The 17,951-nt window shown below is 30.0% G+C and overlaps 1 protein-coding gene across 1 annotated transcript in view; it reads right to left on the bottom strand.

Annotated features, from left to right (window-relative positions):
• Tsp2A (Tetraspanin 2A) overlaps positions 1–17,476 on the bottom strand; it is a 232,039-nt gene extending 214,563 nt beyond the window's left edge. Inside the window, exon 1 of the mRNA XM_076418544.1 lies at positions 17,224–17,476. Within this exon, the coding sequence (XP_076274659.1) occupies positions 17,224–17,328 (105 nt within the window). The 5' untranslated portion in view covers positions 17,329–17,476. The remainder of the gene's footprint in view (positions 1–17,223) is intronic.
• Between the last annotated feature and the right edge of the window lie 475 nt (positions 17,477–17,951).

Consider the following 17,951-nt stretch of genomic DNA (forward strand, 5'->3'; position numbering starts at 1 on the left):
AAGGACAATTAGTACTACAAAAATGGTATTGAAAAGTTGGAGGATCGCTATATTCAGTGTATCGCCCTGAAGGGAATTATGTTGAATAAGGAAAATTAATTTTGCCAAAAAATTGTGTTTTACTATGGTAGGCCAGCGACTTTTCAGTTGACAATATATATAATAAAACAACAAACTGCTCTAAGCCCCAATGTATTTCAATAATATATGCATTATGTGTACTGTAATGTTAAAATAAATTATATTTTATAACAGAGTGAAAGTAAACCAGAAATCAAATCTCATGTGGCATTATTTCCACGTGTTAACGTCATAAATTTTGATGACCTGCATCGGCTGCTTCATTGGAAAAACTGTATGTTATTTTAATTCTAACAATTTGCAAATAATTTATAACAAATATATATTGAGATTTGTAAAAAAAATTCTATATACAATTTTTATATTTACCTTAAAATAGTATTTTTTGGCATCATTCTTTCCGATATTGTCAAAGGGAACAAAACCGAATATATTCTGCAATAGTGATAAATCAATTTTTGACTTTTCCGGGCATTTATCTGTTCGCATATATCAATAAAAGAAAACATGTTTTTTATATGCGCGAACTGAGAAACTATCTGTAATTCAAAGCGGTTGGGTTGGGCGTTCTGGAATGGGATCTTATCGTATTCCAGGGACGATGTAATATGCGACGAAGACGTATAGTGGAAGCATTTTATTGTCGAGGTTAAAATATTCGAAAGATAAATCGGCTGTGCCCCGTTTGACATACGACAATTCTGTTTTTGCCAGACCGTTCTTCTTTACACATAAGAGTTTTTCAATGCCGCGACTATTGACAAGTAAATTGAGTTTAATCCAGATTTTTATTATGTTGGAAAGTTATTTATGACTTCTGCAAAGTTCGTTTTTGTATATTATAAAGAATACATTGACATAAAGGTATGTGGGTGGTTCCAGCAATATTCACTAAAAAGTCATGATATTCTGAGACTATAAAAAAACTTGAAATGTTTGCTATTGTTAATTATTGAAATAATAAGTTGGTGTAACTTATGATAGATGAAACATATATTGAAGAGCATAAAAAAGCATAAACTTAAAACATAAAAATTGATGAAAACGCAATGTAGGAAACTTATGTGTTATGTTTAAATCATCTAGGTGACATATATTGGTCTTAAAATATGAAAAGAATATGTAAGTGCAGTACGTAAGGTTATTTTTTGTATGTTTTAAAGTCCCCTATTACCAACGAAGGTTTATCTGCACTGGACGTACAGTTTAACGTGGGCTCCGAAACACGGTCCTCGGCATTAAGTCTACCGACTGGCGAGTGACCAACTTAGAAATCATCCCAGATGATATCCGATGTTACCCAGCCTGCTTACTGGCGTGACTGGGATTATTTTCCTTGTCGTATTTTGCACTCTTGCCTAAGGACAATCACAAATGTTAAACAATCACAAACATAAATTTACGACCATGCCCAGCAAGACTTGAACCCGCGACTATCGCAATAAAGCTTTTCAACGACATCAAATAGGAATCAACGCATGCCAAAATTTCACCCCGAAGTAGCGGTAGGTAGTAGAGAGGAAAATTCTTGTTGCTTTAATAAAAAAGTTTTAAGGGTATGGAAGAATTAATATGCAATTGTACTAGAAGTAATACTAAAGGTAATTATTACGTTTATATACATTTTGTTGCAATTAAGCATTCACTCATTTTACTGCTTCTTTTTTTCTACTAGGTTCTATCAGGTTTCTGCTAGGTTCACTATTGTATGTCATAAAGAATACATGGGCGTAAAGGTGGGTGGTTTTAGTAATATTCACTAAAACGCATATGATATTCTGAGAGTGCTTCAAATGTTTGCTATTGTTACGTATTGAAATATAAAGTTGGTGTGACTTAAGATAACGGATTAATGGATGAAGCATTTATGAAAACAAAAAAGAATATGATGAAAACCTAATAGCTTAATACTATTAGAGAACATATATTTGTTTCAAAATATGGAAAAATGTAGAATGTGAGATTAAATTATTAAAAATTATTAAATCCAAACAGGATCAATTTTTCTTTATAGTGAGAACGTTAATTGTAACAATATATATTCAAAGACGTCAAATAGGAAACAAAAGGTAGAGAGGAAAATTATTTGCGTTGGTTTAATAAAAACATTGTAAAGGGTATGGAAAAGATAATATACAATTGTACTAGAAGTAATACTAAAGGTAACTTACTTTCATATACATTTTGATACAATTAACCATCCATTCGCTATAAGCTATTGACAAGTAAATTAAAGTTAATGAAGGTTTTTATTATGTAAAAAATTTATTTATGGTTTCTAATTGGTTCATTATTGTATATTATAACGACTACGTTGGCATAAAAGTATGTGGTTTGGGTAATATTTACTGAAAAGTGATGTGATATTATGAGAGTTCAAAAAGATTCATTCATTCAGATGATTGCTCTAGTTAAACATTAAAATAATAAGTAGATGTAACTTAAAATATAATGTGAAAAATATATATGTACAATATATATATATATATATATATATATATATATATATATATATATAATTTGGATTAATGGATAAATTTATTATGATTGACGAAAATTAAAATTTTCATCCACCTGTATATCTTCATGAAAATGCGAATTAATATAAAAAATAATTACAACAACCTCTGGCAATACTGCTCCATTATACTCCAAAAAATGCCAGGAAGAGCAAGAAAGTTCGAACACCTAGCACAAACTCTCGAAGAACTTTTAAGGGGGTTGGCACATGATGAATTAATTGTTTTTAAGATATTAGCTTGCAACGGGAAAAATAAAATAACGTCATTCTGAACCGCTTCGATATTGTGGTTTCATTGCTTAGCAGGCAAAAAAACTAGAGTTTCGCTTTGGTCATATAAATGAGCTAGAAAACAATATCGGAATAGGAGCATGCGCACAATTACGTGGCGCACCATACAGCATAGAATGATACTGTCTTCCTTTTTCGATGACGGTATGACTTTTTCTAGTCGATCGAATAAAAACAACAAAAGAACGATAATATTAACATTTTGTGTTACATTGATAACCCAATTAGTTAAAATGAATTAAATTGTTTTTGTTATTTTTGCTGGTTTAACTTACATCGGTTTTAAGATATGGAATAACAAAGATAAGTGCAGAATGTAAGGTTAGCTGTTGGATTATTAGCTGCCAAATTAATATGGAAACATTTTCAACGCAATGAAAAGGGAATCATTGTAGAAACAGGAATATATGCCAAAATTTTACAGCTACAGATATCAGAACGATAACAAGAATCAGAGAAGAAAATTATTCTAGTTATTCAAATAAAAAAATTTAAAGGGTATAAGAGAAATCATATACAATTTTACCATGAATTTTTTAGTACTGGTAGATGTACAATACGTCAACCAAAATATGAGTGTCAAATAATATATAATTATACGTAAAATTAATGTTAACACAAAAAAAATTAATTTTATTACATTATTAGTTGAAAATCAAGAAATATTTTACGCCATATTTATATTATGAAAATAATATCTGACATATAACAACGCATACAATGTTTCGCCTTCAAACTTGCTTCTCAGGTTGTTGCACATATATGCATAGGCGGAAAATCCCGGTTTAAAGTTGCAGGAATCGTCCGTAAATATTTATAAATTATTTTCGAATAGTGCACTCGCTTGGAACTTACCTCAAAGAGATTAGTTCGAAACTTTCAGGTCCATCTTGAGGCAGATGTAAAGATGGTACGTGATTTTCTGATTTCACTTCACATACTGCTTTCTAGTCCACTAATTAATGTTTTTAATACATAATCTGTATGAAGTTTACTGAATCCTCTTTCACCCATATGAATATGAATTAAGTCCATATATGAACTACTACAAATTTAACTATGTTAGCGTGTTCTAAATAATTGTTTTCAGTAATGCTAGATAAAATTTAACAATAAAGCTAATGACCCTGACTTGTTACCTTCTCATTACTGTTGTAAAAAAGAAACTCCTATGCCTTCACGGATTAACAAGTCAAGTTTTCCTAGATTTGATCTTGAATCATCACAAAATACCATTAATCTCGTTTAACAGGATTATTACTTTGAATTGACGACTTTACCATTGTCTGGTTATATGACTTACTATTGGTGACTATATATTAATATTACTATATATTTATTAATTTAGTTAATGGAACTTGTAATGTTTATATAATATTTCTATTTATTTCTTAATTCATTAGTTTACTCTGTCAACAGGTCAACTATGGACTTTAATATATAGTTAATGATTTACTTGTTTTAATATATATTGATTTTTAATGACTGTTTATCAATATGACTCACCACATATAGGCGTTACGATTTTTATCTGCTAATGCACACATAACACATACAAACATATCCTATGACTTGAAAGTAATAGGACATGTTTATTTTATTTCAGTTTATTTTATTTCATATATTATATTTGAGATCATTGTTTCGTTGAAATTTTTAAATTCAATCCAAAATTTTTTCAGCTCTGAAACACCAAGGTATTTGAAACTTTATCTATAATACTTCCATTGATTACCACCAATCTCGTTGTTAAACTTTAATTTTTTAAACTTTTAATTTTATATAAGAACATCTCCCATATCTGCATTGGCAAGCATTGTGTCGTCTCTAGTGTTCAACTATCGTGGGTGATTATTAGCGTCTTTGGCCTCAACAATTATCATAAAAATATGTTCTTTATATTCATTATATTTTAAAAGTTTATTTAATGTGAAGACCGCTAACAAAGCTGGCTGAACAGGTAATTGTATGACTGCTTATGGACTTACTGTTACCACTAATAACACTTAAATTGCTCATGAAGTTCATGAAGTCCTAAATTGTCATATGTACTCTAACAATTAACGAACTAATTGAACCAAGTCAAATACAATTTTTTCAATTTTTGAATCTACTAAGACCATTGATAGAACGTTCAAACTTAATATTTCCTGGTACTACTGTAAAAATACTAATAACAAGATCAAAAAGGCAGGAAGGAAAGAAAGGAATAAAAGAAAATATGAAAACAATCCTCAAGAAACTCGAAACTTGAAACGACAATGCTACTTGCCGCAGCTGCTACAAATCCTACATATAGTCTGTCCAAAGTAGCAGTAAGCTCAAATCTTCTCAATTTAAGACGTCAAAACTTCGCAAGTTTTCCGCATTTAAATTTAACTTTTAGTTTATTTCAGTTTTTATATATTACAACATTCTAATGTAAACAAAATAGTAAAGCAAAATTGTTAAAAAAATATAATTTATTTTATATATAGTTCAATGTTCACTGCTTCTTTCGATAAGCTATAGAGTAATTATATCGAAGAACATAGGTGTGCAGGGAAGAACAGATAATTAGTGGGGGATAAAAATTAAATATTTTCTCACAAGCATGTCAAGCTACCAAAATATTAGTAAAGTTAATGAATCTTATTAGAACTTGCTACTGAAGACCGTTTGGCATATTTTCAACGGGGGTGTGTTACGTCACTGATAATTGACTGAACTGGACGCCACTGGACTTGTTATTTCTTTTACAAGCAGATGTACCGATAAGGATAACTGTCGCTATTTAATCTTGAAATAAAACTACTTACGGAAAGAAAAAATAAGCTTTCATTATTTCAAGACTTATATATAAATAAACAAAGGTGGGTAAATAAGATATGAAGTTAGGCTTATGAAACTTCCTTAAGGAGAATATATTAAAGTTAGATTACAACACAGCCCGTCTTCCAGCGTGACACAAAAAATAACATAAACTTTGTTTAATGACGAAATAAAGACGTTTTGTTACACTATTCTTTACGAAGGTAAAAAAATGTGATATGCCAAATGCGTATTAATATTTGACTTGGCAATATAAAAGCAGTGGAATAAAGTTGCCTTTTATGTGTGAGCCCAGAAAATATCAGTTATTTAAAGCCCTTGAGCACGTCGTTTTATAGTGAGGTTTCATTCGTTTTTGCTGAAGTAATAGCGACTAAGATATATGGTAACGTGATTCCGAACTGGAGGGTACGAACTCACAAAGAAAAAAAAACGTATTGATGTAATCAAAGTCCAATCGACAGCTAACAATCACGTCTCGTTTGTAACATGTTTGAGGAGGAAGTTATGTAACGTATATATTTAGCCTTGGAGTATGAAGTTAGACTTTTTATATAATATTTAAATTAACTTGATAATCATTCATTAATTAAATATATTTATTGTTTTTTCGGAAGAGTTTTTTCAACGCTTTAATAAAACAAAGATATATATTATTTTACATTATTTTCCATTGCTAGCTACTACTACTATTTTTTTAAAAATTTTTCAGACAACAAAGAAAAATCGTATCGAAAAAACTTTAAATGTAATGCAAGGTTGAAGCTTCCTGCACATTTCATAAGAATCCTGTCACAATAAGTCATATATCTTGAAATGGAAGTAGTAGGCAGATTGAATAACACCTGAAGAATACAGCAGATGGGATATGGATTTCCACTTGATTCTTTCCAAGTATTTTCTAACAGATATGGTGACATATAATTCAGTACAGCCTTATTAAAAATGACCTTGTCATATGTTTTAAAGTATTTCAACCATTTATTATTGTGATATTATTGGATAATCAGAGATAAATGGTAATGACCCAGTATTGTTTCATTTGGCTTTGGTTGTTGATGGCAGATTATAGCATTATGATTTTATTTGTTGTTCAAATCAATGCTAGTGTATATATTTGTATTTAATTGTATACAATTAGTAAACAACAGTAACAGTAATTTTGATGTAACTTAACATACTAACACACAATTAAAACTAAGAAATTTTCTGCAGAATCATTTGGTGCTCAAACATTTGCAAGAATAAAGGCCGTTTGAGGCATCCAATGACATTATACACTGGAATAGAAGAATAGAAGTCTGGATGATTTCATATTGACCTGGTTAGAGTGTTTTCTTTGATGGGAATAGGACCAATATAACCAATCAATATATTTTTGTGTAGCAGTTGTGACAAGATAATAACAATAGTATTAAGTATTAAGAAAACAAAATTCGATGGAAAATAGTAAATGTTGAAACAAAAATTGATTAGGTTTTATAAGTCATAACATTTGTTAAAAATGCATTGCAGATATATTGGTCTTCATGCTCGAAATATGAATGTTAATAACTCCTTCAGTTTGGACGAACTTTATCAGACACATTGAAGAAGATATTAACAAGGATGTACTCGAAATGTTAGATAGATTGGAAATTAACCAGTTAGTTATTCACTTGAATGACATTTTCTGAAAACGGGATTGTATTTCGATGCTTACAATTTCCAAGATAGGGATGAGAGTGTAAACAACAAAAGGTGAGTATATAATTAATATATAATAACTGTAGGAAATCTTAGTGTAGAGTATAAAATTTTATGTGAATAAATATATATGTGTGTATTTGTTCAAAATGTACATGAGAATTTGATTTAAAGTGTGCGAGGAGAGTAAGAATACTAACTGTCTTGCAGATATCACAAATTCATTAGATAGAATGCAGTAATTAAACCTAATTTTATCAACAAAAATGGATACATAACTAAGGAGAAATTCAATAATATCAGAATCAGAATGATTCGACAAGAAAACAAACGCAAAAAAATGCAACCAATGAACAAAGAACTAAACATAAAAAGGTAATGTTTATTATGTGGATTAAGATTCCACGGGACACTATAGGTTGTTTAGAGAAGAGTTAAATATAAATATAATAAAATAACTCTAACCTACAAACAATTGTGGAGGTTTAATTAACTCGTTTTATTGCACTATAGTGTTAAAATAAATTATATTTTAACATTTTTGTTTCATTATTTTATTTAAATTAGAATGTTGTTATATATCGAAGCTAAAGTAAACTAAAATGGGTAAAATGTAAAAGTATGGAAACAAATGTGGCAACGCTGCACCACTTTAACGTCATAAATATAGATAGACTATACTTGTAAGTCACTGTTGTGACAAATTGTATATATTAATCTATGTTTCTTAAAATCAGAATTTTGTTTTTTTTTAATTTTTCTAATCAGTCTTGTAAAAACAATTTTCCATTGAGGACTTTCTGTTTATGATGCAAACGTAGATTTTTTATGTTTGTTTTCCTGACATGGTTTTATAGACAGTATTTCTTCTTTCTGGTTTGGCAAAAAGCATTACGGTATGTCGGGGGCATATCAAAATTTTACTGCAAACTGCCAAGGTACGTATGTAACCCATCTGAGAAATAAAAAAAATACGGAAACGGAGATGTGTAAATATAAACTTCAAGGGCAATAAATCAATTTCGACTTCCCGAACACTTATCCATTTGCATATATCAATAAAAGAAACATGTCTCTTTTTATATGGACCGAACTGCAAACTATCTGTTATTCAAAGCGGTTGGGCAAGACGTTTTAGAGAGGCTGCTCGTTCTCTTTCTTTTTTTCGAGTCGATATAATATGCGACAAAGACGCGTAGTAGTGCGATTTCACTTTCTCCCCGGGGAAACATGTACGGAGATTAATCGAGTGTCCCCAAGTCGACGTATGACATTACTGTCGTTGAACCGTGTTTTTTCGAGGGGAAACTTTTTGATAACGCTCCGACGGCCTCGCAGCCTACTTAATAGGAATTCAGTATGAGATATTTAATATCCTTTACATTGACTTTTTGGTAACAATGTTGTTTATTGGTTTTTGTGCATTTATAAAACCCGCCGTACTGGTTTTATTAGGTGTTTGATTGTATTCTGATAATTTTTCTACTTCAAGGAGGTGTTTCTTGAGGAAAAATAATTTTTTACAACTTTTTTTTATGTTTGACAATATATCGATGCCGTGTCATTTCAGTAACTTTATTCGAATTCCAAGTCAATTTACTTCAATCTAAATAACTAGACCGTTGTCAGGTAAGAGGATTATCATCAAAGAGAGGAATGATATTTAAACATCATGCAGGAAATGACAAGTGCTGGCGGCCACCATGGAATAAAGGCTTTTATTGAATATTGTAAACATTATATAAACTAAAATATTAAAATTCTTCAAAGAGCTCAAGAAGAGGCAGTTATTATCATATTTCGCCAGCATATGGTGGAAGGTTTTATTTTTATTTATTGATTAAATATTTCAATTTCTCCTATAAAGGTAAAAAGGTCTGCTCAGCTATATTTTTAGATGTGGCACAAGTCTTCGATCAAGCCTTCATTCGATTAATTATAGAGAAATTTAGACATGATTTTACCAGATGCAAGAATAGTGGAGAATGGTACATTGAGAAAATCGAAGTAACTGATAAAAATTAACATATGAAGATGGTTTAGGGAAAGAAACAAGGAAATTTTTCAATACGATATTTTTTTTTAATATGTTGCATGGACTTGATGTAAACATATTTCAATATAATCTCTATAATTGGTCAGTTTGGTAGTAGCTAAAAGAAGATTACAAATTGATAAATAGGTTTAGGTAAGTATTAAGCCAAATTGTGTATATATAGAAGAATATAAAATACGTGTAGTAGATAAGTTTTTGATTAATTTTATTTAGTTATTACAACGATTATTAGGTGTATATTTTATTTTAAAATATTTTTTTTATGTCAAAAATCTAAATTTGATTACTTTTTAATTTTTATTGAGTTCCTTATCTATTTTTTGAAATCGGTTCGATTTTTTTGTTTGTAGTTTTTTGATGTTTACTCACCAAATTATGCAGTTATTTCATTTAATATTACAATGGATAGGCCAAGTAAAGTTGCAGGCCGTATGACGAAAAATAGGAATAAAGAAACAATAATTGAAAATAAGACGTAAATATCTACACTATTTCCATGAGGTCTTATAGTTAAAACTATCCTAAACTATATCTTATAGTTAAAACTAAGTCTATCCTATAGTTAAAACTCCTTATTAGCGATTAAAAAGCAAACTGAATGGATTTTGCACTGAATTTATTCCAAATTTTCGTGACATGAGCTCAATGATAAAATTATACACAAATATTTGATAATTTTAGGTAAAAAATATGTGAAACCTCTTCATTCGACGAAAATTTCTTCCCAGCGAGCATTCTTTTGAGATCTGAGAACAGGTCGCTGGGGGTCAGATCTGGAGAATAGAATTTTTGCCATCGTTTTACTGACTTGTGACGCCGGTGCATTGTCTTGGTGAAGCAGCACTTTTATTTTCCTCAAATGCAGCGGTTTTTCGGCGATTTTGTCCTTCAAACGGTCCAATAACGCTATGTAGTAGTCGCTGTTGATGGTCTTTCTTTTTTCAAGGTAGTCAATGCAAACTATTATATGTACATCTCAAAATACAGGCGCCATAACCTTGCTAGCCAACTGTTGCGTTTTCCCACTTCGTACTTTGGAGCGGATTCGTCGTATACAGTCCACTCGGATGACTATTGATTGGACTTCGGACTAAAATGATGGAGCCATGTTTCATCCATTGTCACATATCGACGCAAGAACTTGAGTTTATTATGCTTGATCATCTTCAAACACTGCTACGAATCATTAATTCGTCGTTGTTTTTGGTCGAGTATTCTTATACCCTAATATTCGTAAATGATATACGTTCAGTTGATATCTTTAGAGTGTCTGCTATTTAATTTTGTTTCAATTTACGGTCATTCACAATAATGTTGTGCATTTTATTAATGATTTCATCGGTAACAACCCATTTGGGCATCCACTGCGTTCACCGCCTTCGGTGCTTCGGTTTCATCACGTCTAAACTTAGCATACCAATCCTTGATGGTCGATTTTCCTGGGGCAGTGTCCGGAAACTCGACATCAAGCCAAGTTTTTGCTTTAACTGCATAGTTTCCGTTCACAAAGCAATGTTATATCCATTTTTTTCGCAATAACAAAAGTTGCTTCACTCAAAATACTATAATTCACAAACTAATGATCCGACAACTGTCAGATTTATACACGCATCTTTTGAGGGTTAGAGTTAACTAAAAACCATATCGATTTAATTCTAGTAGCACCATCTATGTGTCAGGCCGGGGATTTTTCAACTGACATGTTATATATCTAATAATATTTGGAAACATTTCTTAACCATTTTTTCAGTAATATATACTGTTGCTTTAACGTAAGCCTCTGTTGAAAGCGTTCTGGCGATATTGAATAAACAAATTTAGGGCGATTTTTAATGCATAAAATCAACTGTTGTAAATTCCCTGGACCGAGTTTGGTTTTAATGGGTACCAATATGCCCTTCCATTAATTTCCCCGGTAATGAAAATTAAATTTACGGTTTAATCGTTTAAAAAGCACTAAGCACGTTGAAATTTGCAGACGGTGTGGGGGTATTTTGCGCGTCTGCTGTACACTTCTATAAAGTTACCCCCAACATTTTCCGTGCGCGACGGTACGCTTTCGTATAATTAAATTCCATAAATAAAAATAAATTATCTCGTGAACGCGATAATAAGCGAGCTAGTTTCCAAGAATATAGAACGTAAAACAATCTTTATGGGAGGCCTGAAATAAAGCGCAGATCGCGCAATTTCCATACCGGGGCATAATTTCCAACCGCCATCGCGAAAATTAAAAATAAGTACCTCGTTAAACGTACATTATAGTTGTTCGATTCGTCCTTGGCTCCTAATGACCGTATTCCTCTTATTCTTTCTTAATCCACTTGTTTTGTTGATAATGTTGTCGATAATATTTCTAAATTTATTTTGCCTTCTGTCTCTTCCTCTATTATCTTCAATATTTCAGTCAACTTAAAATAATGTCTTTGTAATGTTTAGGGAAGTTTGATGGAAGTACATCAAAGCTATTATTTGCCAATCATCCTGTTGGTTGTGCAATGTGCATAAAATAGTTTTAATTAAAAAATAAAGAAGGAACTCACTAACAAGTACAATGTAATCAAATGAAGATTTTTTACATAAAAAAGGATTTAAAATAAAATATGTACATAATAATCGTTATAATAACTAAATAAAAATAAGCAAAAACCTTATTTAGCATATCTACTATACTCATTTTATATTCTACTATATACACACAATTTAGGTTAATACCTACCTAAACCTATTTATCTATTTATAATATTATTTTAAATACCAACAACTAATCACTTCGAAGTCGATACAAGCAAAAAATTAGGTTTGTATTGTTCCTAATTTAATGTTCTGTATATGTGCGCGAATTCAAACTGATCAGTTGGTAGTAGTTCAAATAATATTGTAAATAGGTTTAGGTAGGTTTAGGTAGGCATTAAATTAAATTGTATGTATATATAGTAGAATATAAAGTACGTGTAGTATATGGGCTAAATAAGATTCTTGTATATATTTATTTTGTTATTACAACAATTATTATGTGCATATTTTAGTTTAAAACGTCTATTTTGTGTTAATAATCTAAGCTTGATTGTTTTTTTAATTTTTAGTGACTTCTTTATTTATTTTTTGAAATCGGTTCAATTTTTTTGTTAAAAATGTTTTATTTTTCTCCTTTTAGTGTTAGATATTTACTCATTAAATTACGCAGCTATTTTATAAAATATTAATAATATAAAGAAACAACGATTGAAAATAAGGAACGTTTCAAGCCACGGTGCCGCTATGTAGCCTGTTTTAATAAATTTTCTCACCAAACTAGAACCAAAAAAAAAAACGAAAAGATCGAACTGTCACCTTCCGCGTGTGAGCTGAACGCTCTAATCATTTCACTATAAAATTAGCTGCATTCAATGTTTCTACGACCTCTCCTACCATATTGTTAGAACTTGAGATACAAATTGAATGACATTTACACTGAACTAGTTCTAGTTTTCCGTTACATCAGTTCAGCATTAACATTACACCCAGATATATGATTATTTTTGATAAAAAAATATGTGAAAACTTTGAACATGCCTCTGAAATTTGAGGATTCCGCCATCAGATCCTGATTAGGTTCCAATGGAAACATCTCAGAAGTACACTCTTTCGAGTTAAAAAAGAATTTTGAAAATCTGTCCATAACTGACGGCGAAATCGGTTAACATACATTAAAAAAATATAAAGTCGAACATAGAACTTCCCCTTTTTTTAAGTCGGTTAAAAAGTAGTCAGTCTGCTACTTTCTGTGAGCCATTCTACAAGCGGTCACTGGTTTGTTCACATCTGATATAAAGTTATTTTTTGTATTATTTACTTTCTATATTATTATTTCGGTTATTCTCATAGAAACCACAGGTTTCCAGAAAATCTTCTGATGGTTATTATAACGAGTGTTTTAGTGAATGTCAATGCATTGGTTTGCTTTAGCGTTGGAAACTGTGGGTAGGAAACAGTTGAAACAGTCGATATTCTTTAAATATTAAAAATTCAGTAGTTCAAAGGCAGTAAAATAGTTAAAAACTATTATTGTTCATTTTTTAGAGCTGGAGTGAACGTGAATGGCAACATTGTTGATTTTTTTTTGAACCGTTTTATATATGTTGACTGATGTATGACTGATGTTATATCTTAACATGTCATGTCATTACATGACTTGATTTTCTATCTTATTATTTCTGTTATTCTCAGTTTATCGTTGTTTTACTTTAGTAAATATGAATAAATGTGACATACATTTACAAAATATACTTTACCACAAACGGTCCATCCATATTTCTCTATTTTTGGTGAGGGTTTACCCGGCCATAATTTGAATACGATTTGAAAATACCGTTAGCACATAGTTATTTTATATTTGATAATGATATATACATTATTTTTACGCTATCGAATCGATGAACCTACCAAAAAATACATATATTTTATTGCCGAGTCTATTGGTCAGATATACCAAGTGCATTGCTCTATTACCTATTTTACAAAAAGTACTAGGCAATAGATGAGACACGAATGTCGTCAGGTTACTCAACACACATTAGGGTAAATGTCATCCAGATAATCTAAATCTATTATTTATTTTAATTTTGTAAGTTGGATTCAATTCCATAATAATCTAAAATATTTCAGACAATATTGACTCTGTGAAAGGAAAATCTCAGGTAAATACCATCGGTATGCTTTGAGATACTGAAATTAGAAACAAGAAACATATAAAGATGTAGCTGTCATTTGTTTTCTCAAAAAGTTGCATATCCCTAAGTTTTCTATGGATACTCCCCAGACTAACAGTTTTCGCTGAAACAAAATTGTGTTAAATAATATTTGTATGGAAAAAACAATTGAGTGTTTTAATAAATCTGATAATTGTAAATCGAATAGACCTAACATCCTAAGACCTAAGATTAAAGTGATCCGTTACACAATCCCAATCCCGCTTATATTAATATTAAGTGTAGCTGTAACACGCTAAAAATATTTCAAGAAAACCGCACCAACTTAATGTTTAATTATCTTATTGCTCATTATCTCTATTATCTTGTTCCTGTTCGAAGTAACTGATTAGATACGCAGTCAGTTACTGACAACCTGACGTTTGTCGGTTTATAACCTCTAATTATTATCATTAAAGTTTTGAATAACTTTGAAGACATGTGGCAACAGTGTCGACCAGTATCAACACCAATCGATTTCACAGACCAATTTGATTACTTGTTTGGACATATCGGATTTCGTTATGTCTCTTTTTAACTAGAAGAATGCTAATTAGTAATATGAGGAGGAAACGTTTTAGGGAGTACGTCTTTACAAACTGAATTTGGAAATACGTTCGACGGTATTGATGGCGCGCATTGGTTGCTTTATCGGAATTAACAATAGATAATATAATGCTACATACTTCATAAAGCATGTTACCCTAAATTTAAGTGATTTATTTATTATTTTCATTCTAACATGGTTTAAAATGACTAAAAATTTGCACACAAAATATATCGATTACCCGCTCCATTTTTTTGAAGGAAACAATTCTGATTCATTTTCATACATATATTTTATGAAATATAAATAGTGCTAAGGTATTAAAGGGCTGGTGCCGAGCCTATTGGTCAGATACATCAAGTGCATTGCTCTCTTACCTATTTTACAAAAAGTACTAGGCAATAGATGAGACATTAATGTCGTCAGGTTACTGAACACACATTAGGGTAAATTTTATCCAGATGACCTAATTATATGATCTAAAATATTTTAGACAAAATTGATTCTGTGAAAGGAAAATCTCAGGTAAATACCATCGGTGTGTTTTGAGTGACTGAAATTAGGAACAAGAAACATAAAGATTTTGAAATGTATAAAAATAATTTTAAGAATACAATGATATGGATGCCTATCAGGACATTTATAAGATTATTTTTTGGTTTCTTATGGCAATATTTATATATAGATAAATAAATTATATTTGTCATCATACATATTGTTTCCTTTTTTTCCTGCAATCAAAAATTATTGACATTAGATATATTTATAAAAAAATCTCGATGTTCCTTTTAGTATATTATTGAGAATAACATTTGTTTCAATAAATATCAAAATTTTAAAATGAATTTAAATAATAATTTAGATTAATTTGTGTGTGTTCGATTCTGATAATTTTCGATATCATTTCGGCAGAACACTATACATTCTAGCATTTCACATTCGCCAGCCATACACATCATTAGTCTGTAAGGTTTCAGCAAAACACCAAATAATTAAATAAAATCCTAATTAGATTAATTTTTCAACTATTTTATTGATATCTAAAGTTGAAGAGTCTTGTAGTGTGTTATATAATATTTTGTAAATATTTAAATTATTTTTGAACTGTAAAATTATTAAAGTTTAAATATTTTATTACAGGATAATTTTATCTAACAGTTTTTTCAAGTTTTATATGAAATTTGCATGAAAACTCTTATCGTAATGATAAAACAAATTGCTATAACCAAACAAATATATAAACAGGTATAGGAGATATCAGTGCTATATTACCATATTTTCTTGAAAAATAAGGTAATTAGTAAGGTTTTCTTGCACTATAGCATATTTGAAATTATTTCATTAATATAATAAATCAATAAATAGAAATCTTCATTAATATGAATTGAAAAAATATTATAAACCTGAACTGAAAATACAAACACACTATATGACTGTACACTATATGAGGATTACTATGAATTTGTTACGTACAAAGATATACATATTTTTAACGTTGCTATTATACAAATAGCATCATAGCATTGACAAAACTTTGTCATAAATAATGACTAAATAATAATAAAATGGCATCAAAATCCTCTCCATTCTAAACAATGCCTAGACAAAGATAACACTTCAGATTTTAAAAAGATATTTATATAATTATATTAATTTCTAACGATTAATTTTGATTTACGTTTTTTTATTTTAAAATTGAATAAAAATTTAAAACGGCCTTGGGACTGTCATTGTCATTGTAATTGTATCCAAGTGATTTAATCATATAAAAATAGTTCAATAATATAGTTTCATCATCCATATTGTATTGTTACTGCATTCATAATTTAATAAACCACTGTTGTATGAACAAATTGTGCCAGAATTATAAGCCTCTATATATATATATATATATATATATATTAAAGTATTTTAACAAATCAAATTCAAACGGCCAACATCATATACGTAGCAACTGTTAGAAAATGTGGTTGAACTAATAAAATATTTAACAACATTTTCCTCCATACCATATCTAAAATATGTCAGAGCTTGTATTTAATTTAGTACTCTTATCAGATAACGTATATCGTTAGTAATACTTTGTTGTAAATAACTTCTAGTGTGATCATATATGTAGTTGGAATTTTATATTAGTCATTTATGTATTTTAGTTTTGCTTAATAGTATTACCACTACAGGGTTTTTAATTAATTTTTATAATCGATTAACCAAAGAGGTCATTAAACAGTCATCTGAGAGAAAAAATGTTGAAAGTAGTGATTGCTCTTTTAATATTTTGCTTAAGCATTTTAATTACAGTTGATAATGATCTTCCATGACAGTTTCTGGTTGATCAAAGGCTATATAACAGTGGAAAATACAATTTATAAAATGACGAAACCATATATAGGAAATATACAGAATATATGAAAGATCGTACTAAATGTTATTTTGCGCAATTGAAAATATTAGAAACTACACTACGGCTATACATACTCCTACATAACTGTTTACTTACCCATACGATAACATTGGTGAATAGCATCAGGTATTTAAGAACAGCAATTTGATTTTCCAATCTCGCGATGTTGCCTTCGCCTTCTCCGTCACCTTTTCCTGCCATTGCGTCACTTATACCAACAAATGCAAAACCGAATACAGATACACGACGCGCACAACTATTAAAAAAATAGTTTCTGACACTTCCTCGTTCTTTTTACGGCACTAGCACTATTCTTAATTGACTCTAAAAGGTTCACTTCTACCTTGCGTTTAATCCCTTCCTACTCGAATTATCAGTGTCGAAATTCTTATCTTTTGAAATGTTTTTGATGAGACAATACTCGGCACATTAGACTGGGATCTATCGAGTGTAATTTAAACTGATCGTGGTAAAGTCAGGCCGCGTTGAACAAAAATAAAATATCTTTAGGATAAAAATTACAGTCAAGAGATAAGATAGGGTTTATCTGTTGATAAGAGCTGTTATTCATACACTTGCGATAGGTTTGTATTGATAATTTTTGTGAAATCGTTACAAATAAGAGATAACTTTAAAAAAAATAGCCACAGTCAAAACTAATTAATTTTTATTCATTTTATTGCGAACAATAAACATTCACATTTGTTAAAAAAGTGTACAAAAAAAGTCTTTTTCACATTTAGTAATGTTTTTGTTTTCTGTAAAGTTCTTTATATAGATGGATATAAAGTAATTTTCGGTTTTCGTAAAAGGCGGCTTCAAGA

The sequence above is a fragment of the Rhynchophorus ferrugineus genome, unplaced genomic scaffold (assembly GCF_030347505.1).
Source record: "Rhynchophorus ferrugineus isolate W39M unplaced genomic scaffold, kcgeb_rfMv2 rfM11, whole genome shotgun sequence".
In the NCBI taxonomy this organism is placed as follows: Eukaryota; Metazoa; Arthropoda; class Insecta; order Coleoptera; family Curculionidae; genus Rhynchophorus; species Rhynchophorus ferrugineus.